We start from the raw sequence: 24,136 nt of genomic DNA on the forward strand, positions 1-24,136 counted from the left end.
TAAATAATACATTTTATTTATATAGCCCTTTTTAAGACAAATGAATTAAAGTGCTTCACAGGCAGTAAAAGCAGATACATGAAGCTAAATAAAGCAATAAACTAACTATAAAAAAACGAGCAGCAGAAAAAAGATCAATAACAAAATAATAGTGGTAATAGTACTAGTATTATTATTATTCTTTTATTATTATTATTATTATTATTTTATCATTACTATTATTAGAGAAAAGCCTCCTACTTCATGTGGAATACAGACAATATATTGTTTATTTATTTTGCATTCAATCAGACATGATTTGCTCAGATGAATCATGCATTAATGTTGATTTGTGTTCATGTACATTATGTGCACATTTCTATGATCTGCTGGCGCATTATAATTAGGCTGTTGATATTTTTATGAGGACAATTGATTATAGCTGTTAGATGCTGTTGTTTATGAATGTAAATAATCCAATGAAGGATGTGTCATACAAACCACCAAACTGGTTAATAAAATGATTCATGAATTCATTCACACATTCATAGTACAGTTTCTGACCTAATCCATCTGAATGTCGACCTCCTTTGGGAGGATTTTGCTGACCAGAGCTGTAATCTGAGTCATTCATTCAGTGCGTCCTAAAGTAAACAGTAGACAGTGAATGAGATGTCAGACACTTGTGATGTTAGCAGAAAGTAGTGCACATTCATTTACAGTAAATGTAGCACAATATATAATAAACAGGGATTTTTTTTGGACACAGCTCAGGAGTGGAGCCACAAATGTAAAGTTTGTATTGAAGACAAATATCTGTGTGTTAGATTTAGGTGTCATTTGTACATTTTGTCCTGCTGGTGGATCACAGGATCGCCAAAATCATGAGGATGTATCCTCTGGAGACTGTGAACATCACTTAAGAAGGATCTTATAGGACGATTCCACTTCTATGGAGCAAAAAGCGATTAAGTGTAGAGTAATATGCAGAGTATAGTGGCAAGGAGTAAGAGGTAGATATGTATACGCTAAGATATACATTATGGACTAAAAGATATGAAGTACAGGTGTAAGTATCAGAATCAGCTTTATTGGCTGTGTATGCATACGCATACAAGGAATCTGACTCCGGTTTTCACGTTGCTCTCAGCGTACATACATAGAATATACAAATAAAGTACAAGTAATGGCAATAGCAGACATACAGAATAAGGAAAAATGAAAATGAATACAGATCATAAATATTTATCAGTTATCGTTGTTGGTGCTTTATTTGTTAGTGAATAAGTCCTGCAGCTGTAGACAGCAGACGTAGCAGATATGTGTCTCTGCTGCTGCTGATGGAGGAATCAGGGAAAAGCAGATGAAGAGAAGTGGTCGTGTTTCCTCTCGTCTCGCTGGCGTCCATTTTGTGGTCATGTGTGCAGCTGGTTGTTTTAATGGAGGAGGTTTGGATCAGAGCCACAGATGCCGTCACAAACGCGGAGAAAGAAATATTCTGATTTCCTTTGTTAAAACACACACACACACACACACACACACACACACACACACACGCACTGAGGATTTCAATCTGTGAATCCAAATGAAGCTCAGAGAGTTGAATCAAAGCTTTCATCCCCCTCTCTCCATCCTGTCACCATGGCAACGCCTCAGGGTGTGATGTGTGTGTGTGTGTGTGTGTGTGTGTGTGTGTGTGCGTGTGTGTGTGTGCGTGTGTGTTTGTGTGTGTGTGAGCGAAAGACCGTCTGCAGACAAAATGTGTGCGTGTGTGTGTGAGGATTAGCAGGCGGTGAAATGAAGGTTTTTACAGTTTTTGTGTTAAATTCTTTGATAAAGCAGCAGACATATCAAATATTTCCATCTGATACGATTCACTCGTAAAAAAAGAAAAATCTGTAGTTTGACTTACTTCACTTAGTGAGAGGTTACAAAACAAACACAATAATAATAATAATTATTATTATAATTATTTAAACAGTGTTTTAAAACCTAAATAATAATCATACAAAGACATCTCACCAAAAATAACCCGAGATTTCATCAATTCAGAAACAAAAAACAAAGGCAATAATTAAAATCATGACAACATAAGAAAAAAACAGCAAAAATGAATAACCAATCAGTACTTTAAATACATAAAGTGCCATACATGTGTCAAAAAATGTTCAAATAGTTTGGTTCATGAAACTTTCAAACTAAAAAATGTATTTCTCATAAAAGATTTAGAAACCTTCCTCGACAACAACACTCATCATTTATCACTCCAAATTGAAATTATTAAAAGTAAAACCCGAATAAGTAATACTTAATAAGTAAAAAAGTTAAAATACAAACAAACAAAACCTCTGGCAGTTTAAAACTTGTGTGTCTTAATTGTACAATGTCTATAAAAAGTATTCACCCCCCTTGGATGTTTTCCCCTTTTATTGCTTTTATACATGAAATCATGATCAGTATAATTTGGCTTTTTTGACGAGAATTTGCAAAAAACTTCTTTCATGTCAAAGTGAAAACAGATTTTTACAAACTAATGTCAATTAATTAAAAACATATAGTGTAATATAAGTGTTTGCATGAATATTCACCCCCTTTAAAGTGACTGACCTAATTCAACAGAGGTCCAGCTGATGCCAGCAGTGTCACAAGTAGTGAAATGGAGACGTGTGCAGTTGATGTGTGTCAAGTGATTGTAGTATAAAAACACCTGTCTGGGAGGTCCAGTCTCTGGTTCATCAGTATTCTTGCTACAATTGCAACATGAAGACAAAATAACACTCCCAGCAACTCAGAGAAAAGATCATTGAAAAGTACAAGTCAGGAGATGGCTACAAAAAGATTTCCAACTCACTGGACATCCCACAGAGTTCAGTTCAGTCCATCATTAAGAAATGGAAGGAGTATGGCACTTGTTTAAATCTCCTAGAGCTGGCCGTCCTCACAAACTGAGTGACGGGGCAAGACGAGGACTGATGAGGGAGGCCACCAAGACACCTACGACCACTCTGAAGGAGTTCAAAGCTTCAGTGGCTCAGATGGGAGAGACTGTACTGTACATACAGCAACTGTTGCCCGGGTTCTTCACCAGTCGGAGCTGTATGGGAGAGTGGCAAAGAGAAAGCCACTGTAGAATAAAGCTCATATGAAATCTCGCCTGGAATTCAAAAGGCATGTGGGAGACTCCCAGGTTAGTTGGAAATATTTATCTACCTGGACTTAAGTCTGTAGACATAAGAGTCAGTCAGAAGTGTCTGTCCCTGCTGCGTATCTCCCACGGCATGTCCTTCCCTTCTGCTCTCTATTTCATGAGGGACCCGTCGCTGCATCCTGTGCTTAGATCCAGCCAAGACGACCATGATTGGTTTGAAGAAATACAAATGAGCCAGAGCGTTTTGGTTCTCATTTACCAGAATGATAACGCGTGGAGCCAGACCTGTCTCCACAGCACTGTGGAGACAGGTCTCGCTATGCGAGACTTCTGTAATAAAACATTCTTCAGCCATTGGCCTGAAAACACACTGAAGGCAGAAATAGGTCAGAGTTGTTTTCCTTTCTCTTCTCTGGCATCCGGCCCAGAATGGACCACACCTGCAACATTAATACACCATTAAACTGCAACACACTCCTATGCTTTTTACATGGAAATAAAACAGGAAAATGTCAACTATGTAAGGAAAATCTAATTAAATTGCTCAGTCAGCATTTTTTAAAATCATGTAATAGATATATACAGTAGGTATGTACTTCTGATATAACTGGATCATCACTGACAGGAATCAGGTACTCTGCTGGGTGCCCTGTTACAAAATCCAATCAAATCAAATTGTTTGCTCAGTTTCCCCACCTCCTCCTCATGTCTTCTTCTTCTCTCTTTGTGTGTGTGTGTGTGTGTGTGTATGTGTGTTTGTGTGTGTGTGTGCAGCTGTGTGGAGCTGAGAAGCCCCCTGCTGGAGAACCAGATAACAACGCGTCATCATCCGCAGCAGCAGGAACGGAAGCTTCTGCAGACGGAGGCAGCAAGGTAACACATCACCGACCCACATAATAGCAGAGGGTTAATACAAAGATGTCACGACCGTCCACAGGGTAGAATATAACATATACTGATCACATCACATACATACATCTATTATGTATTATATAATTAGATTATTATTACTCATGCATTCATGTAAAAGCAGGATTTTACTGTTGTAGATGTTTAAGGTGGAGCTCATTTTGATTATTAACTGTTGATTATTTTCATTATGGATCAATCTGCTGATTATTTTCTCCATTAATTGATTGTTTGGTTTGTAAGAATAGTGACTAATGCCGTTACAGTTATCCAGAGCCCAAAGTGACACCTTCACAATGTTTGTTTTGTCTCCCAACAGTCCTGATCTCAACATTATTACTAATATATTACTATTATTAATATTATTGCTAATACATTACTATTGTTAACATTATTACTAATATATTACTATTGTTAACATTATTACTACTAATATATTACTATTGTTAACATTATTACTGCTAATATATTACCATTGTTAACATTATTACTACTAATATATTACTATTGTTAACATTATTACTAATATTTTACTATTGTTGACATTATTACTAATATATTAGTATAGGTAACATTATTACTAATATATTACTATTGTTAACATGTCAGTAAAATGATTGATTAATCGACTGATTGTTTCATCTGTACTTGTATAAACTATTGGTAGTAAAGTATAATTACTTGGGTCAATGTACTAGGTTACATTCCACCACTGTTGTCACTCAGTGTAATCATCATCATCATAGCTAATACTCACTCAGTTGTGAATGAAAAACTTCTCACTCTTAATTGTTTTATAACAATAACTTCTTTATTTAATCTAAAGCAATGGTTAGAAACACAGTTGCTGCAAGTTTTTAATAACATAAATTTACCCCGAATAAATAAGAAACAAAATAACCTAGATTTTATCAAACTACAACTTTTTTACTACGAATACTATAGAAATATTGTTTTATATAAATCTGCCTTGAAGTAAAACCATATAAAAACTGCAGGATCATTTTGAAAACAATGAACCCTAAAAAGCTATAACGTTCAAAACCACGAGAAAGGTCCTATAATACTGCCATGTTCTTAATTAATACTGCCACTAATGATAATAACGATATTAATTAAAGTCGCCCTCCCCCTCCCGTCAGGTGGAGATGGTGTTCTGGCTGCTCTCCATGCTCGCTAACAGAGATAAGGAGGAGATGTCTCGGACTCTGCTGGCCCTGTCCAACTCTCAGGACAGCTGCATCGCCATGAGGAAGTCCGGCTGCGTCCCCCTGCTGGTCCAGATCCTGCACGAAGGAGGCGGGGAGACGGCCGCGGGCGGTGTGCCGACGGGCTGCAGCAAAGAGGCCAAATCCAGAGCCAGCGCCGCCCTCCACAACATCATCTACTCCCAGCAGGACGAGGGCCAGTCCCGCCGGGAGATGAGGGTGCTGCACATGCTGGAGCAGGTCCGGACCTACTGTGACAGCGGCTGGGACTGGATCGAGAGCCACGCAGGGACGCCGTCACCTGGAGGGACCAAAACCACCGGTGAGTAATAGTCCTCTAAACACAGAGAACTCAAAAACTACTGGTGAGTTATGTTTAAACCTCTTAGATACTTCTACTCCTCTACATCTCAGAGGTCAAATATTCCTCTTATTTGCTGCACTACATCTGTCTGACAGCTGTAGTTACTATACAGATTCTGATTAATACAAAATATACAATCAACTATAAAATAATTATACAGTATATAATTGTTGAAATTAGGTCCACCTTCACCAGCTGTCACATGCTTACCTATTTATGCATCAATAATGTAATTGTGCATTTTTCATGAAATGGGCCATTCTGCATATTTTAGTATACTTTGATGCTAATTATGTTGTACTTTTACTTGTAACAGTATGTTAACACTGTGGTATTACTATTTCAACATTTTAAGCAAATGTTCTACCACTGTCAAATTTTCATCTTTGCATAAAAAATTGAAAAACAATCTTTCCTTTTAAGTACTCAGTTTGTATTGTACATGAAGGCACATATCTTTTTCCTCATTCTGTAGATTTATTGTAAATTAACTCCCCAAAACCCTCTATTCTTGTTTTTCTTCTACGCAGACATCCCTGAACCTGTGGACCCTCAGATCTGTCAGGCCATGTGCGCCGTCATGAAGCTTTCCTTTGAAGAGGAGTACCGACGCGCCATGAATGAATTAGGTACGTTTAAAACACCTACTAGTTTTTTCGTTTATTCCTAAAAACATCAGTGACACATTTCACTCAGAGGTTTGTGTGTTGTCTTCCAGGCGGCCTGCAGGTCGTGGCCGATCTGATCCACCTGGACCACGACATGTACGGCATGCAGAACGACCCCATCAACATGGCTCTGCGCCGCTACGCGGGGATGGCTGTGACCAACCTCACCTTCGGAGACGTCGTCAACAAGGTACAGACTCACTGTGGTGGCTTTGACTGCCCTGCATGGATCAGTGGGCTGTGATGTCTAACAGCTGGAGTGAGGGCAAGGACAAAGTGTTGTGGTGAAAATATGTATCATTGAGCAAACGGTAGATTAAATCAACTTTATTGATCCCATGCATGGAAATTAAGTAGTGCTGGGCAACGATTAAAATATTTAATCGCGATTAATCGCATGGATTTTTTGCGATTAATCGCGATTAATCGCGATTAATCGCATTGTTATGGCAAAGTTCAATAATGAATTCAAAAGTAGTGTATTGCGCACTTTTATTTTAAAAGTACTGCTATGTGAACAAAAGTGCAATAACATTTGGTTCACGAGATGCAGGTAGCATGTTTTATACTTAATGTGAATATAATTCATACTTTGTTGGCATCTTATTCTGAAAACGGGATGTTCGTCTGAAGAAACCGGATGTTGTCTCACGTTAATGTTTCCGCTAACTTTCAAAGTCCTTCGCTAGCTCCCGATCTGTGCCGTTTAAATGCGTTTACCGTGAATTTCAGCATATAGGTGCACTAAAATGTAAGTGTCTGCTGAGTGGACCACGGAGATCTGAGTGTCTGCTGACTTTACCGCAGCGATGTCCAGTAGTCTCCAGGGAGAGCAACGGCTGGTGCAGCTTCTCTCTTTATTTCTGCCCCCCGACCAGAAGCGGAAGTCGCCTTTTCTCTACGGCAACCCTGAAGGGATCATCAACATCATATCTCCAATACAAAACGATAAACATGAGTCAGTCTGTTACAATAATAATAAATTAAAAATACTTACCTGTTTTTTTTTGTTTTTTTGTTGTTGTTTTATTATTATTATAAAAAATGTTCCCATCTCAAAAGGCTCAAGGACATACACACACGTTCACACACACACACACACACACACACACACACACACACACACACACACACACACACACACACACACACACACACACACACACACACACACACACACAACTGACTATAGGATGTTTGCTGGCTTTTATCCCACTGTTCTTGTCATCCTCTTGTTGTTATGTATATGTATTGTCTCGTCTTTCAATTAAAAAAATAAATAAAATAAAAATAAAAATAATAATAAATAAAAAAATGCGTTAACACGCGATAAAATAATTGTCGGCGTTAATTAATGAATGCGTTAACGCGAAATTAACGCGTTAACTTGCCCAGCACTAAAATTAAGGTATAACAGCAGCATGGAAATATAAGAAAAGTAACCTAAAACCAGTGGTGGAATGTAACTTAATGCATTTATTCAAGACTGTTCACTATATTGATGTACTTGTACTTAACATTTTAAGCTAATTTCTACTTCTACTCCACCATATATCACAGGGGAATATTTGTACTTGCTGCACTACATTTCTCTGACAGCGGCAGTTTGAAAGCGGCACTTTTATTAAAGTAAACATTTCACAAGGAAAAAACATGAGTACTTTACTTTTATTCATTTTGAGTTGCTCATACAATTAAACTTTTACTTAAGTTACAACTCCAACGCAGAAGTTTTACTTGTGTTGTAAGTGTGATAATGCTGCTTTTACTTTAGTAGATCTAAATACTTCTTCCACCAACCTTATTGCTTATTATTCCCAACCTAATTGATTGCTTTTTGTCACGGTTAGCCTTGGTGTTAGCATTAGCATATTGTTAGCTGAAATTGTTTATGACGTACTGTACTATGTTTCTTTTTTCATTTTACTATACCATGCAATTTCTTATGAAATTATATACAACTTTTTATGGTATATTTATGACTTGCTATAGTGTGATTTTTTTTGACTATGACTTTTTTCAACATACTATATTATGGGTTTCATGACTTTTTCTCCATATACCACATTTTTTTATGACTTTTAAAAAAAATACTATGCTATAAATTAATGATTTTTTTAACGTACTATACCTGGGGTATTCCATTAAAATTCACCGAGGTCCATTTAGAGAGAATTTCCTCCTGCAAAGGTCCGGAACATCACAATGTCTAACTTGCGCTATGATTTAGTGCCATATATATTGAAGTAGCCAACAGTAGTATTAACGTCTGTATGTAGTCAACAACTGAGTGTCAAATCAAATAAAGTTCAATTGAATAATATCTCAACAATATTTATTGTCAGTTTTCAAATTGAATTGGATGAATTATAAATAATACATAATCTAATAAATAAATGTTTTTATTTCAAGCAAAATAAGGGTTGCATTTAAGAATAAATTACATAACAGAAAGCTTTTGAAAAATGTGCATCTTAAAATAAAGTACTTAATTTTAGACAAATGAATTTAACTGAAGCTTTAAATTCAGTTCATTCAGGTGTGAAGTGACCCAAAAAAGCCACGATAATATATTCTCATCTTCTAAAAAGAGAATTCTGTGTGCAGGGACTTTATCTGTGGTTATTGAAACCACTTGTTTCAGCTCTATTCCTCTCAGTCAACATCATTGTTGGACAGTGAATTCATGTGTTTTAGGATTCTGATCATATTGAGTGGGTGCGTTTGCTCAAGTTGTTCTTTGTCTTATAGTGGCGCTTCACATTGCTGCTTTTATTAATCGCCACGGTCTCTGAATACATGAGACATACTTGTTTTAAACTGCCCGTGGGAAGAATTAACCTATAAGAGTCTGTCCATTCTTGGTTAAAGACTCTGGTCTCTCTGTCCACAGTCCTCTTTTTGGAGACCATGTGAAATAACTTCTCTGACTACTCGGTCTCTCGCCCCTTCTCTCCCTTTTAATTTAACCTGCGCAGCAAATTATATGCGTTGTAAATCACATGGCGTGATGATACTCAGCCAGTCAAATATGTGTATTTTGATAAACTTCCCGACTCAAGTAAGTATTCACATGGGGGAGACGGGGTGAGAGACCGAGTAGTCGGAGAACTTTGAGAGTCAGATAAGTTATTCCACATGGCGTTCTCCAAAAAGAGAAATGTGGTCAGCAAGACCAGAGAGACCAGAGCCTTTAACCAAGAATGGACATTGTTCCTACGGGCATTATATAACTTGTTTTCGACATACTATACTATGATTTTATGTTTTTTTTCCACATATTATACTATGAATTTTTAAATATAGTGTAGTATAATTTTTTATGACTTTTTTCAACAAACTATGCAATGTCTGTCTGTTTGACCTACACCTATTTCCCCTTCAGGCCACTCTGTGCTCAAAGAAGAGCTGTCTGCAGGCTCTGGTGGCCCAGCTGTCCTCTGACAGTGAGGAACTTCATCAGGTGGTCTCCAGCATCCTGAGGAACCTGTCCTGGAGGGCCGACATCAGCAGCAAGACAGTCCTCAGAGACATTGGCTGCGTTTCTGCACTGATGACCTGTGCCCTACAAGCCACCAAGGTAACGCAAAACAAACCAGCCCACACACAGGGAATTATGTGAGGATCTATATTGTAGATGTTTTGCAAGATAAAGTACATACAACAACTGTGGCTGGTTTAAGATTTATTTGGAAGAAATAGTTATACATGATCATTATATACAGATCAAATAGTCTGCTTTGGATACATCAATTAGTATTTTTTACTTATTTATGTTCCTCCTTATACTTTAAATATGAAGCTACAGTTGGCAGCCCGTTAGCTTATCTTACTCTAAAGAAGCAGGTGGAGACAGCTAGCCTGTCTCTGTCCAAAGGTAAAAATAATCAACATACCAACACCTCTGAAGCTCACCAAGTAATGTGTTCTATTGCAACGGTTTAATCCATACAAAAAGTGTAAAAACAAGTTGGTTATGTGCAAGACTATTTCTCGGCTCTGAGCTGTTGCTAGGCAACCAGTGGAAGACTCTGGGAAGTTGTTCGTCCCAGCCAAGAAATAGTCCGGCACACAACTTCCCATACAATGTTTCCCTCGCTTTTACACTCTTAGTAAGGATTATTCTCATTTTTGTATTACTGGTTTTCCAGGAGTCGACCTTGAAGAGCCTCCTGAGTGCTCTATGGAATCTGTCGGCTCACAGCGTCGACAACAAAGTGTCAATCTGTTCAGTGGAAGGCGCTCTGGGCTTCCTGGTCAGCACGCTGACATACCGCTGTCAAACCAACTCGCTCGCCATTATCGAGAGCGGTGGAGGAATTCTTCGAAATGTGTCGAGTCTGGTCGCCACACGGGAAGACTACAGGTAGGTTTCTGCTACTCAAACTGAAATTACATTGACATTGTCTGATAAAAAACTGTAAAACTCAAGGGCCTCTTGCTAGCTTTTTCTGGAGCTTTTCAAATAACACAACTAAGAAATATATTAAACTTGCTTTACAGGCAAATCCTCAGGGACCACAACTGCCTCCACACTCTGCTGCAGCACCTGCGCTCCCACAGCCTGACCATAGTGAGCAACGCCTGCGGGACTCTCTGGAACCTTTCTGCCCGAAGTCCGAAAGACCAGGAGCTGCTGTGGGACCTTGGGGCAGTTAGCATGCTGCGCAACCTTATCCACTCCAAGCACAAAATGATAGCAATGGGCAGTGCCGCAGCTTTAAGGAATCTCCTCACCAATCGACCCCTAAAATATAAGGACACTGCAGTGATATCCCCTGGCTCCTGCATGCCCTCACTCTATATGAGGAAACAGAAAGCTCTGGAGGCGGAGCTGGACGCCAAACACCTGGCAGAGACTTTTGATACTGTTGAAAAACAGAGCCCCAAGCACCTGACCCTTAACAAGCCGCTACGACACATTGAGAGTCTGGCAAAGGATTATGCATCTGATTCTGGTTGTTTTGATGATGACGAGGCCCCAAATGTCTCCAGTACCCTGGACACTGGGAGCTTTTCTATGCTGTCCATGTTTCTTACCAACTCTAACTTCCTTCAAAACCAAGCACGTAAGAGGGACACTGAACCTGAAAGAGATGTAGACATGCCTCAGATGGTCGAGAAGAGACTTGCTCCCGCTGACGATATATCTGCCGCTGCAGAGAAGCTAGCAAAAAAGATCACCAACACGGTAGCCAAGATTGACAGGTTAGTGGAGGACATCACTATGCACACATCCTCTGAGGACAGTTTTAGCCTCAGCTCTGAGGATCACCTGGCAGACTGGACTTGCGGACTGGATGAACTCAATGAAGCCCGGGCAAAATCATGCCCCCCTTGCCGTCTATCTGACACAAGCAGCTTGGCCCACAGGGAACGCCTCAGTAGACCCCACGCTCTCTTGCGCCTCAAAACTGCCCATACAAGTGTATCAACAGACAGCCTAAACAGTGGAAGCACCAGTGATGGCTACTGCGGCAGCAAAGACCAGATGCGACCTGCTCCAAGAGCTATTATGATGCAACAACGACCCAATCAGCTTGATCTCAAGGTTGCTCATCAAGATTACCTTAATGTAAGACCTGCTGTTCTGACGGAGACGAACCAGCAAGATATTCCTGAGAGAGATTATGTGGACAACAAAGATGTGAGAGATCAAGAGCTCAGCAGCACAGATGCAGAAAAGAACCAGGATCAACCTGTACAAACACCTGTCAGTGCATCAACTAAATTCTCCTCTGATGTCAGCATGACTTCAATTAAACTGTCTCCTTCTTATCAACAGGTCCCACTCATTCAGAGTGTTGCCAAATTTGGTGTAGCAAAGACAGCCATCAATGTCCAGGCTGCCCAAGCAATGAGGAGGCAAGCATGGGTACCTACTGTGATGACTGGAGGTAGTATTACAAAATTTTCTCCAATGACATCCACCAGAAGCCCAACTATCGGGTCAATGGAGACAGTCCAGAAATACTCAGTGGAGAACACCCCGATTTGCTTCTCCCGCTGCAGTTCACTGTCCTCCCTCTCTTCTGGCGATGGCGCGCTGGATGGACAAAGTGAGAATGAGCTAGAGAGTGACTCGTCATTAGAAATAATTGAAGTGGAGGATGGAGAAGTGGTGAAGAGAGCTGAAGAGGATGAAACCTTGGAGGATCTGAGTGACAGCCAGCTGCTGATGACTGACTCAAAAACCTTCCCCAGCAAAGAGACCGATCCCATTGAGATTCCCTGTCCTGCCAAAAGGGAAAAGGTGTTCCTTAGAGGAGCTTCACCAGCCATACTTGAAGACAGATCTCCATCCAGCTCATCTGAGAACTACATCCACGAGACACCCCTAGTAATGAGTCGCTGTAGCTCAGTCAGTTCACTGGGCAGCTTTGAGGCTTCCTCAATTGTTAGCTCAATCCAAAGTGATCCATGCAGTGAGATGATTGATGGAACAATAAGCCCTAGTGATCTTCCCGACAGCCCAGGTCAAACCATGCCTCCTAGTCGAAGTAAAACTCCATGCTGCATTGAACCAAATGGACCAGAAACACAGGCCACAGGAATAGCGGGCCAATGGGAAAGTAGTCTGCGAACGTTCATGGAGATTGCAGACTCCAAAGAGAGGTTTAACCTTCCTCCTGACCTGGACACTATGATCTACTTCACTGTGGAAAAGCCCAGTGAGAACTTCTCTTGTGCGTCGAGCTTAAGTGCTCTGCCTCTTCACGAACACTACATACAAAAAGACGTGGAGCTGAAATTGACCCCCCTACTCCAGCAAAATGACAGAAATCTTCCTTTCCCTGATGAGGATGAGCAAGGATTTGACCATTGTGAGAGATATAGTGAGGGCAATTCTGACGATGACATAGAAATCTTAAAGGAATGCATCAACTCAGCAATGCCCTCCAAGTTCCGAAAAATAAGACCTTCCCTGATGACAACCATCCCTCCTCATATTCTCAATTCCCAGATCCGAAAACAGATGCATCTTCCAATGTACATGATGCTTCCAAATGGCAAATCCCAGATGTGTCCTGGGAGGAGAATTGTCATTCCACAAAAGGACTTTAAATTTGATGATTCATCCCTCACTGATTCTGCAGAAGGTACACCAGTCAACTTCTCCAGCACAACATCGCTAAGTGACGAAACACTTCAGTATCCAGTGAAGGAGAGGGGGGCTAAAGACTGCACAGCAAAAGGTATGAACAAACAGGAATCGCTCAATGATGAGGCAAAGAGGATAGAAGACTTGAGGATATTCTCACACTTCCATAAACCCAACAGAATAAACTACCCACCTGAGATACAAATGAACCGAACAACCAAACATATCATTCCCACTCAGAGGGTGCTTATGCAGAGCAAAGAGGTAGCCGATAGAGTGGCAAAGCAAAGAAATCGTGATCAGTCTCCTAACCAACAAAAGAAGAGGCAAGGTCAAGGGCCAGTCAGGAAACTGGATCTGCCCGTTATTAAGCAAAACACAGAAAGTAATCTTAATGTGGGATCACAAAAAGGTAAAACGGTCTACCGACAAACGACACATTCTTCAGAGGACAGTAACAGCTTCTCTGCTGACAAAAATGAAGTAATGAAACGAACAAGTAGAAAACAGATCAGGGAAGCAAATAGAAATACTCTTTCCCAGAGCATGATAAATATTGGCAGAATTGATAATTCACAAGCAATGCCCAGGGGACTTCACAGGATAAAACAGAATCTAATGAAGGATGAATCCCTGGCATGTTACTCACTCAGCTCCTCACTTAGTTCACTGAGTGATGCAGAGTTTGAGGATCATCAATCAAGAGCCCAGCAAATTTGGTACAAAAACAGACACAACAAAACACTGAATATGATGAAACAAACAAAGTTTATGAACATTCACAGCCAATATGAAGAGCCAAGCTCACCAAGCTCTGTCAGCATGGATTCGGAGGATGACCTCCTTCAGAAATGCATAACATCTGCCATGCCCAAGCAGAGAAGGAAGCTTGCTGCAAGGAAGAAGAAAGCAGAAAATACTCAAAAACAAAAGGCCTCTGATGGGTGGAATGAGGAAATGGATAGTGATGACACAGCATGGGATAAAGATTCAGACCTCAATAGTGTTGAATGGAGAGCCATACAAGAAGGTGCTAATTGTGTTGTCACTGGACTGCAGGCATCAAAGTCTCAGGACCCATCCTCTGAAGAGACTGAATCAGTCATGTCATTCATGTCAACATCCAGCTTTACACCTAAAGAAAGGAAGTTTGCAAAAGACAAAAAGGCAAATAAACCTCTAGACTTTGCACAGCGCAAGCCAGTTCCAAATTTACCAATGGTTTTTAGAGGCAGGACAGTGATCTATACGCCGAAAAAAGAGACAGCTCCATCACAAATACCTGCTCCCAGAAAAGTACCAACCAAGACAGATGCTCCAAAGAATCCAAACCTGGCTCAGCACAGATCAAAGAGCCTTCACCGATTAGGTCACCCGCAGGACATTGAACTGTCTTTGCCAAAGAGGAGCTCTACTCCACCTCCAAGGCTACCAAAAAGTTCATCCTCTGGATCATCGCAAAGCTCTACACCATCCAAACAGTCGCAGAAGAAGATAACATCCCCGACTCAGACAAATAAATCCATCCAGAAAAAGAATGCCTCACCACCTAGTAGCCCGCCAGCTAGTAGTCCCCCGGAAAGAAAAGGACGCTCTCCCGTTGTGAATAAAAATGAAAAGTCCCCACCCCCTAAAACTCAAAAGTCACCTGTCCGAATCCCTTTTATGCAAAATTCAGTAAGGCCCAGAGCTCTGTCACCTCTGGTAACTAACCAAACAACCACCAGACAAACCAATCAGGTCAACGGGAAAAGGGTCCCCCCTGCCAATCGATTTGGACTGGTCAGGATGACTTCTGTCCATTCAAGTAGTGGTGAGTCTGAGCGCAATGGATTCTTGAGACAGCTGACTTTCATTAAGGAATCACAAACTGTGCTGAGAAGGGGTGGCTCTGCACGCAACATGCCTGGATCTCAGAATGGATCACCCCACAGAGCAGTTCCTGGAGCTTCAGCTGTCTTCCTTTGCTCATCACGCTGTCAGGAACTTAAGATAACTGCACAAACCCAGAGAAGGGTGCAAGTAAAAAGTCCAAGGCAAACACAGCAAGTCCAGAGGCCAGACCGCGGCGTTCAAAAGCAGACGACAACCCTCTCCAGAGCGACCTCCAGTGAAAGGGACCTATCTGCAAGACGCACACACAGGAGAACTAGCTCTGAAAGCCCCTGCAGGGTGGCTGAGCGAAACGGGCATACCAGGGTGTCTGGACCCAGGCAGCAACAAGACAAAGACAACTTTAAACGTCACGCCTCATCACCAAGCATTAACATACTGAGCCGAGTGACCAGCCGTTCCTCCCTTCGCTCGTCTTCATCCGATTCAAGTGGAAGAGCAAAGAGCGAAGATGATACAAAGAAGAAAGGGCACCGGTCTGCATCGCGGCTAAATGACAGAGTTACATGGAGGAGGATCAGGGATGAAGATGTACCTCAGATCTTGAAAAGCACTCTGCCAGCCAATGCATTACCTCTGGTGCCTTCTCCTGACGGGCAACAGCCAAAGTCACCAGCTCTTCCAGGAAAACTACCAACCATTCTACTTGCATCACGCAAGACAAGTGATGCGACAGTCCAGACAGAAGATTTTTCGAATAACAAGACCAACTCGAGCACCTCTCCAACGGTTGAAACAACTTGGGTGATCTCAGAGGAAGTTGAACGAGTTGCGCTACTCAGAAAGATGAGTGCTACCTCTGGGAGTAACCTACAAGATGGAGATTCAGACATCTCACTTAAGAGTCACAGCACCGTCTCCACAGGTACGTCAGACATCCACGTGGGTGGAGCTGTCCATTTCCGCCAAGGATCCCCTAGCAAGGCTGCCCGAATCACTCCATTTAATTACACCCCAAGCCCCATTTCCTGTAGCTCGCAAGACACACAGAGCCAAGAAGCTCCAATCAATGTAAAGTCAGGGGGAAAAAGTGAGTCGTAGGACGTTAAGTATCAACACGAATGACTCTACTGTGTTCCTGGATGAAACTCAGCACTCAGGTGGACAGATTAGGAGTGTGCTGGTCCCTTTACCTCGGGCATTGACCCCTTACTTTCCCCATTCACTGCATTCAAGTTTTGCTCTCTGAACAATTGTCCACAGCCTCCATCTACCATTCATACAGGGTTGGATGTATGCATCGAGACATGTTTGACATGAGCAGACCATCAATAACTTTTAGAGATGCACTTCAGAGACACAATCTCACATGAAACCGAAGTGCATCTTTTTGTACTTTTTTGTATTTGTAGAATAATCATTGCCTGGTAGAAATGTAGTGAAACATGAAGCAAAAGACATTTAACTTGATTTCAGCACATTAATCACCATTGGACACAATTGATAAAAGAATATTATGCAAACTTCTGAAGGATTACTCAGCTGGGCTTTTACCTGAACATGTACAAACTAAGTCGGACTGTTGAGAGATTCATAAGGGACTCAATTGACATGTAAAGTATTTTTTACATACACACACATGTATGTACATCAACAGTTTGGGCCTTTTCCTCACCAATCAACTGAATATGACCTTCCCTGTTCCATGAAGAGCCCAGTTGGGTTGGGGCTACATTGTTGATAAAACATTTCTTCAAATTAATAGTGCAATCACTTTTATTCCATTTGTCTTGTGCATGAGGCTATATTGTGATCTTGGACTGATGAATGCGTATTACAGGTTGACGAGATGAAAACTTTTAAATCTTGAACTTTAAAACAAAAAAATTGGTAAACAATAAAAATGTAGTCATTCTGAGGCATAACATGGTATTTTGAGCTCACAAAAACAATATTTTAAGGGCGACTCATATATATCACTAATAATATATTGTGAAATAGATTTTCTGTAGAAAATAATTGACAAGCCAATTGTGGAAAAGCTTTTTCGGAATAAACAATTTGGCAAATTAACAATATATATAACCTTGCACAGTAGATATCGCCATATTGCCCGGCTATACTTGTGTGAATTAAATAAGTAAATTTAGCTCTGAAATTATTAATTTGAGGATATGGTTTATAACAACATTTTACCACAACACCTACTAGACTCTAGTTCCATCACTGCTGCAGGACATATTATAGCAAATCCTGTCATTTTCCCAACTATCATCTGATTAACTTCACACTCTCCTGTGCTGTGTCTCAATCAGTATTGTAAATAATATGCAGATATACAAAATCTTCAAAGCTTCCTGGTGGGCAAAAGAAACTGTGTTGCTCCCTGACAGCATGCTAATATAACTACTGACTGTACACACACTTCTTAACGCTGTGGACAATGGACGACAATGATGTTATTCAGAGGTAAAACACTTTCTAAAGTCCGACAAGAGCATTACTAGCCATCTGTATTCAAGTGCCACAAAGACCTATAATGCTATAAACTGTCAGTGTAGATGGACAAAGGGACTACATACCTCTGTTCATCTAATGTGATGACATATTTGTTTGCTACTAGATTCAGGCACTGTTTGCTGTTGAGTATTTCCTGTCAAGAAACAAAAAGATATGATTCAGTGATGGTTGGGCTTCGAGTCGATGGACTTGTGTCCTTACAGAAGTCTGAACGTGTTAATATCTGCTTAACTGTGTTCCTGTAAAAATAGTAATAGGTTGAGAAGAAGTCAAGTATAAAGTCGATGAATATTCTCTGTAGTTGTACCATCACTCCTCTGTGTGCTGGGAGAGTGAAGACAGCAGAGTGCTGTACAGAACGAATCTACACGAAGGGGCTCTTTATTCATAACAAGGTTTATATTTACCATCCTACTGTATTTTCAAAGCATGTTTTGAGTATAATTAAAGCCCAAGTCCATTTTGAATGCAAACCTTTCAATCCCCACTGGTGATTTTAAGATGAGTGCTACTCCAACGAAATCAACTGTATCTTGTCAGTATCAAACCCTCACTCGATGTACGTGGGTTGGAATACGGTTTTGAGCTTGATAAATGATGTTCAGAAATCTTTTTTTTTATCTGTAATAATTTGTATATCACCCTTTGTAAAAACTCTGCATTGAAATTCTAGTTTGAAAATCAATTTGGGCCATCACTTTTGCACAATTTATTTTCGACATGCTCAGCCTTGTTTGTAGCTAAACAAAAAGGTTGAGAAATATATCAAATTAATTCAAATTCGTAAAATGTTTTGTGGAAATGTGCATGTGGAAATGTTATTACTGCGTGTGCACAAAGCTTCCTTTCTGTCAAGAACTCACGTAGATGGCAGCTTATTACATTAGCTGTCCTGAGTCACGATAGTTTGTGCTTATGTATGAAGAATTACGTGAATAGTAACATTTCTGTGAATTATGGAACTGCCGTGACTTCAGATGACTATCTGGCTCTTTCCATATCGTAGTGAATCAAATGATTGTATCTATGAGAGGAATAGACTGAAAGGAGACTGCTTTTGTTTGACCAGACGACGGCTGAAGCCATGGGAGTCAACGGAAATAGATTCATTCTTCTGTTCTGTTCACTACTAGTTTACAAACGGTAATATAAAACCACAGGGTTTAAAATGACTTCTGAACATAATTTCACAAAGTCAAAATCTTTAGTTCGAGCCCATAGCCGATGGCTTGAAATGAGGATTTGTAAACTTTCCCGGTTTGATACTAATAAAGACAGGTTTCGGGTGGAGAATCACTTTAGCAGACCCTAAAATGAAAATCAGGATGAAAGGATGAAAATTGTGTGAATAAGACGGACGGGAAGTTTGTCTCCATGTTTAAAAGCCAACAGAGAGCACTGAAGTTTATCCGTCATTACCGTCGGCGGCCTTGTTCATGTCTGGCTGGAGATGAGGATTTAGACAAGTTCACGCCCAAATGAATTCAGAACAGCGTTTTAACAAAAATGTGACTGAATGTCGTCCAAGCTGGAAATTAGATAAATCATCAGAGGACTCTGGAGCCTTTAGTGTTATGGACACGAGTCATCAAGGTGATGTGTCACCTGATCATAAAGGGGGCGAGGTCCCAGCCTGTAATGCATGAACAAGGCCACAGAGGAGTTCTGGTGCCATGTGAAATAGGCAATGCAACAGAAGTGTGTCATATAAATGTTTTCATCCAATAAAAACAGTGATGTGTTTCATTAAACCGCTGTGATGACTTTCCTTCATGCAGGTGAGAAGCTGTTAAACACTACAGGAGAGAGATGAGACAAAACATGACGTCATCCACACTGCTTTTTATTTGGTTTCTGTTGTGACACATACACCGACGCCTTGTTAATACAGAGGTGTTCAGACTGAACATGAAGCCAGTTTTAGGAGGTGGAATAAAGACAAAAAAAACTTGATATTGACTAGCGATGTATCGCTCAGAGCAGACGACTCGATGCTTCACCATTGAAATGGTGTGCTGGTTGTTAATACTGGATGTTCTTGTTAATCCATTTAAAAACCAAGCGTTACTGTTATAACTGGTAGTTTAAAAAAATAATTGAACAAAATATCTTTGTTCATTATGAGGTATTTGTTTTAAAGGATAGGTTCACAGTTTTTTAAGTCTATTAAAATGACAGTCAGGAGCCCATATGAACACTGAAATAAGTTTTGGTCACTGCAATAATTCCTTCTGTTCAGCCTAACAAAGCCAGGAAAATAAGGCAAGAAAGAATATGTAATTAGTATTTATTCAGATTTTTCCAGTACCTACAGTGTTTGTCAGCAATTTATAAATTTTGCCACTCAATGATTATCTTAAGATACATTACAAAAGAAGGGATGCAGGATGAAATTCTCTAAAATATAAAGTTATTTGAAGTTAACGACATGCTTCAGCAGTTAGAGAGACCATGTGGATATCTCCCAAAGTCAGTCCTTTTAGTACCAAATGCCCTCTTTTAGGGAGTTGCCTCGCCGAGCTGCAGTGAAGGAATAGTAAGAAAAACACTGAATTTGGTACTAAAAAGACGGTAACATTGAATGATATCTTCATTTGATCATTTCAGGCTGAGGAAGCCTCATGTTAGCTTCAAATAACTTTGGAACAAAACAAGGACTATGGATTTTGTCCTCCATCATTTGTGTTGAAAGAACATCAGGAAGAAATCTTTTAATATCTAGTACGAACATCAGTATTCATTACTGAAAGCAAAACCTGTTTCAATATTCATATTGACACCAGAAAAGAGGTGAAGCTTTATCCTTCAATTAAATATGCAATGCCACATGTAGGGTAGGGATGGGACGATAGTGATTGCAATAAAAAAAACTAAAAAACATTCACAATAATTTAATTGTGTTGAATTTCCAATAACAGGATAATCTTGAATACTCTCACAGGAAAAATATATCAACTTGCTATCAGGTGGACAGGTGGACAATAGAGATTGGGATTTTTCGGACTTCAAGTTCAGGAACTAACCGAAATAAGAAGGGAAACCAAGAGAAAGGTGAATTAACACAAACTGAACATTCAGGGAATAAATCGAGATGAATATTGACTTCACATCTCAACACTTTACAAAGATGCTGATATGACTGATAAATCCATGACACGACAATTTTGACGATTGACAATTATCACATCCTTTGATTCTTAAACATAACAATTAGTTCGCTTTCCTTCACTTCAAAACAAATTATGTTTTTACCGAGTAGTGTCCAGGAAAAATATGCAAATGTAACATCGCTTCACTCTGCTAATTTGTCATTTATGACGATATGTTGTATATCAAATGATTAATTGGAGTAAATTGCTTCATCAATTGATAATGATAAAGATATCAGCCTTATTGTACGGTGTACTTTCAGCTGTATGCAAGTTACCGCTAATGCAAAACCATTTCACACCGGTAACATCAGCAGCAACCCTCACACAAAAATACATATTTCAGGTGTGAGGCGAGAGGTCAGGAGCCGCCGACACCGGGGCTCCTGAGGCCCCGCCAGTGTCTGGCTCAAGGGCACTTTGGACATGATTCAGGTGAATCACCGCCTGATAAACAAAGTCCCGGAAGAAGAGGAAAGTCTCCAACAGAAGGTAGAGTCAGAGTGTTTGACCGTTGACCTCTGCCATGTCACTTTGCAGCTGCTCGCCCGCCACTCGCAGCTCCTCCCTCTGTCGCAACAGTCGACCTCGCGACTCCTGCAGCCGCTCATTCAGCTCCAGGTACTGTTGACACTGCTGGAACTGCAAGTCCACGTCGCTGTCTGAGGGCCGGTGCGAATCTGATAAGGGAACGGGAGAACCAGTCAGTAGACTGAGGAAGAACATTTTGTAAACTACAGGAGAACCAGAGAGTGAGCAACAGGAGAATTGTTCTCCACGAGTGTACTGATCTGACCTGGCTCTCCCGTTGTCTACTGACTGGTTCTCCTGTAGTTAAAGGCAGAATAAGTAGGATTTGACAGTTGTGGTTTGTAAACAGCATTCAAAGGTGGCCCCCTTCTCCCTGGTTCAACAACACCAGCCAGCGATTTTAGAGATCTTCAGTCTAGCTGGAACACGGGAAATTATGAAGAGGAGGCAAGGAAGAGACTAGAGGAGAGAGGAGTCAAGGCAACAGGTATTTAACAAATGAGACATCCTCTCCTCGGACCATCTTTAAAGCACCGTCAATTAAATATGAGGTACGGCACAGCTGATCAGCTTTTCATTGATTAGTTATAGTGCTGTGTTTTATGACCTCAGTCAGATGAGCATAACAACATTCATCACAAGTTTTATATTTACTATTAATTCAATTCACAACATGGCATAATGCAGCAAGAATGATCGGGTGTCGTACATTTTGTATTTAACGCACACATAGGCTATATCTAATATACACTTTAGATATGTTGTTCTGTGAAGCACTACAAATGTTTGTACAAAAAGTACCATACAGTAACATATTATATTTGACTGATTGATATATATTATATGCACACAAACAGCCCCGTCTATATGACAACATGAAATAAAGTTAGTTAGTGCTGAATTAAAGAGAATGTTGTTGTGGACATAATAATTTGATGCCTGCAGCTGTTTGCATTTGAAAACATCATGTCAGGATTATAGCGGTTGAATTTGATGGAGCCTGCATTCAGGCAAGCCGGAGGAGCGGGGAAGCACAAAATCGGGAAACAATAAAACCTCTTGGGATGCACCCTGAAGGCAGACGCAGAGCAAGTGGCAGAGAAACGCCCCATACACAGCAAAGTAAAAAGATGAGAGAAAATACAGGCAGAGGGCAGCATCTCTGACGATATAGACACTGCAACACACTATCAGGGGGTCATAAGTGGTGACTGAAAGGGTCCACTCCATACATTGTTTTTTTAGATAATGTTAAATCATACTCATTGTGCCTGACAGGAGTGTTGTCCACAGACTGTATATAAGAAGTGTTGTCCGACTCTGGAGGTCTGAGTGGACTCACCTTGTCCAGTCTTCTCCAGGATGCTGAAGACGGGGTCGTTGGGAGTGGCTCTGTCGATGTCCTCCAGGATCTGGTCCACAGTAGGGGGGTCGGGACGACTGGGCAGAACCACCCTCTTCTTGTTTTTAGAACCAATATTCATCCTGCTGCAGAGCAGGCTCGACCTTCTGTTTGGGTCAAGACTTTATTGACAAAAGACAGATGCAGAAAATGTACCATGTAATGTTAGGCTATCCGCGGTTTATTACTAATTCAGCCCACAGACCTACAGATGTAAGCGTCCCCCATGTACATGTATTTAAGAAGATTAAATTGTGTGTCGGTGTCGCGTTACATACAAAGTTACGTTTCGTAGAGAGTAGATTAAAGTACAACTTTGAGTTACTCTTCAATTCAGAACAACACGAATCACCCTTTAAGTATTACTTCAATAAAGGTCAACATTTAAAACTGTGGTTTAGTGCTTTAGCGTTACCCTGGCGTCAACACGCCGAGGACAAGGATGCTAACGTTAGCTTAGCTAACGCTAAATGGATCTGGGCGTATCGTAGCCAATTAATTGCTGACCAGTGAAATGTCATAATGTTCGAGTTGTGCTAAAGGACCGTAAGATTCACGAGACATGTTGGGATAACATACAAGAAAGTGTTGTTTGTCACTAAGCAGCTCGAGTTTAATTTCCATAAGCATTTTGTTTGAAGAAGCCTGAAGGATAACGTTAACAGATTGTCGGTGCTTACCGGTGTTTAGTCGTCCTACTGAAAGACAGCGGGCGAGTCCCAGCACGTATCTAGACTGTCCCAGCAACTTACACCGGACTAAAAGACGGTTAATCGGTAAACGCTGCTGAAAGTGCAGAAATTGTTTTGAGGACACGTTCCATGCAAGTCTGCTGGATGGACGTACTGCACGTCAGCACGTCAACGTGCTGCCTGCCACGTCAGTACGTTGACAGTGCCTACATAGGCCACGCCCTCACAACACGTCATAAGATGGTGGATTCGTGTTTGGTCAAAAGCTATTACTGATCATTTACTATACTATAAGTATTTGATGTTGTTTCACTAGTATCCAGAACGTATAAGTCACGTATACGGCATGCATTTGAAAATATAGCATATATAAATTACTTAGTTTTTATGGCCATGAATCAAACTGTCATAAAACACTAAGTAGGCTACAAGACAATTAAATAACAGAAATGACTTCAAATCCATTCTCACGGCCTTAAGAGGCTGTTATGACACTACGAAGCATCAACAAAATCCTTGACAACTTTGCTGTTAGCAGTAGGCTATAAATAACAGTATAGTAGATAATGCCTGCAAAACTAAGGGCATTCTCAGCAGCCTCAGATGTACTTTTTCCTGCTAATTTGTAACA

At 40.5% G+C, this 24,136-nt stretch overlaps 2 protein-coding genes across 4 annotated transcripts in view; one reads left to right on the plus strand and one right to left on the minus strand.

Annotated features, from left to right (window-relative positions):
- The window catches only part of apc2 (APC regulator of WNT signaling pathway 2), a 34,155-nt gene extending 17,843 nt beyond the window's left edge, over positions 1-16,312 (plus strand). Inside the window, exons 7-13 of the mRNA XM_076079220.1 lie at positions 3,902-4,000; positions 5,179-5,566; positions 6,139-6,237; positions 6,327-6,466; positions 9,662-9,856; positions 10,428-10,642; positions 10,780-16,312. Coding sequence (XP_075935335.1) covers positions 3,902-4,000; positions 5,179-5,566; positions 6,139-6,237; positions 6,327-6,466; positions 9,662-9,856; positions 10,428-10,642; positions 10,780-16,312 — 6,669 coding nt within the window. The remainder of the gene's footprint in view (positions 1-3,901; positions 4,001-5,178; positions 5,567-6,138; positions 6,238-6,326; positions 6,467-9,661; positions 9,857-10,427; positions 10,643-10,779) is intronic.
- Positions 16,313-19,558: 3,246 nt separating this feature from the next.
- cunh19orf25 (chromosome unknown C19orf25 homolog) lies at positions 19,559-23,677 on the minus strand. 3 transcript variants are annotated; one of them, XM_076079229.1, is made up of 3 exons: positions 23,494-23,677; positions 22,754-22,920; positions 19,559-21,560 (listed from the first exon to the last, which is right to left on the minus strand). In XM_076079229.1, the coding sequence occupies exons 2-3, from the start codon at positions 22,893-22,895 to the stop codon at positions 21,379-21,381; spliced, it is 324 nt and encodes a 107-aa protein (XP_075935344.1). In that variant the 5' UTR covers positions 22,896-22,920; positions 23,494-23,677; the 3' UTR covers positions 19,559-21,378. The 3 variants fall into 3 exon arrangements, with proteins under 3 accessions (XP_075935344.1, XP_075935341.1, XP_075935343.1); XM_076079226.1 differs by having other exon boundaries at positions 22,754-22,935; XM_076079228.1 differs by having other exon boundaries at positions 22,754-23,677.
- Positions 23,678-24,136: the final 459 nt, after the last annotated feature.

This window comes from Anarhichas minor, unplaced genomic scaffold (assembly GCF_050575085.1).
Source record: "Anarhichas minor isolate MPS153535 unplaced genomic scaffold, ASM5057508v1 ptg000071l, whole genome shotgun sequence".
In the NCBI taxonomy this organism is placed as follows: Eukaryota; Metazoa; Chordata; class Actinopteri; order Perciformes; family Anarhichadidae; genus Anarhichas; species Anarhichas minor.

What these genes read in the sequence shown, in the direction of transcription:
- cunh19orf25 (XM_076079229.1), bottom strand. Translation starts at nt 22,895, where the DNA reads ATGAATATTGGTTCTAAAAACAAGAAGAGGGTGGTTCTGCCCAGTCGT. An exon ending in CCTGGAGAAGACTGGACAAG is followed by an intron (nt 21,561 to 22,753) that starts GTGAGTCCACTC and finishes TTCCCTTATCAG; the next exon opens with ATTCGCACCGGCCCTCAGAC.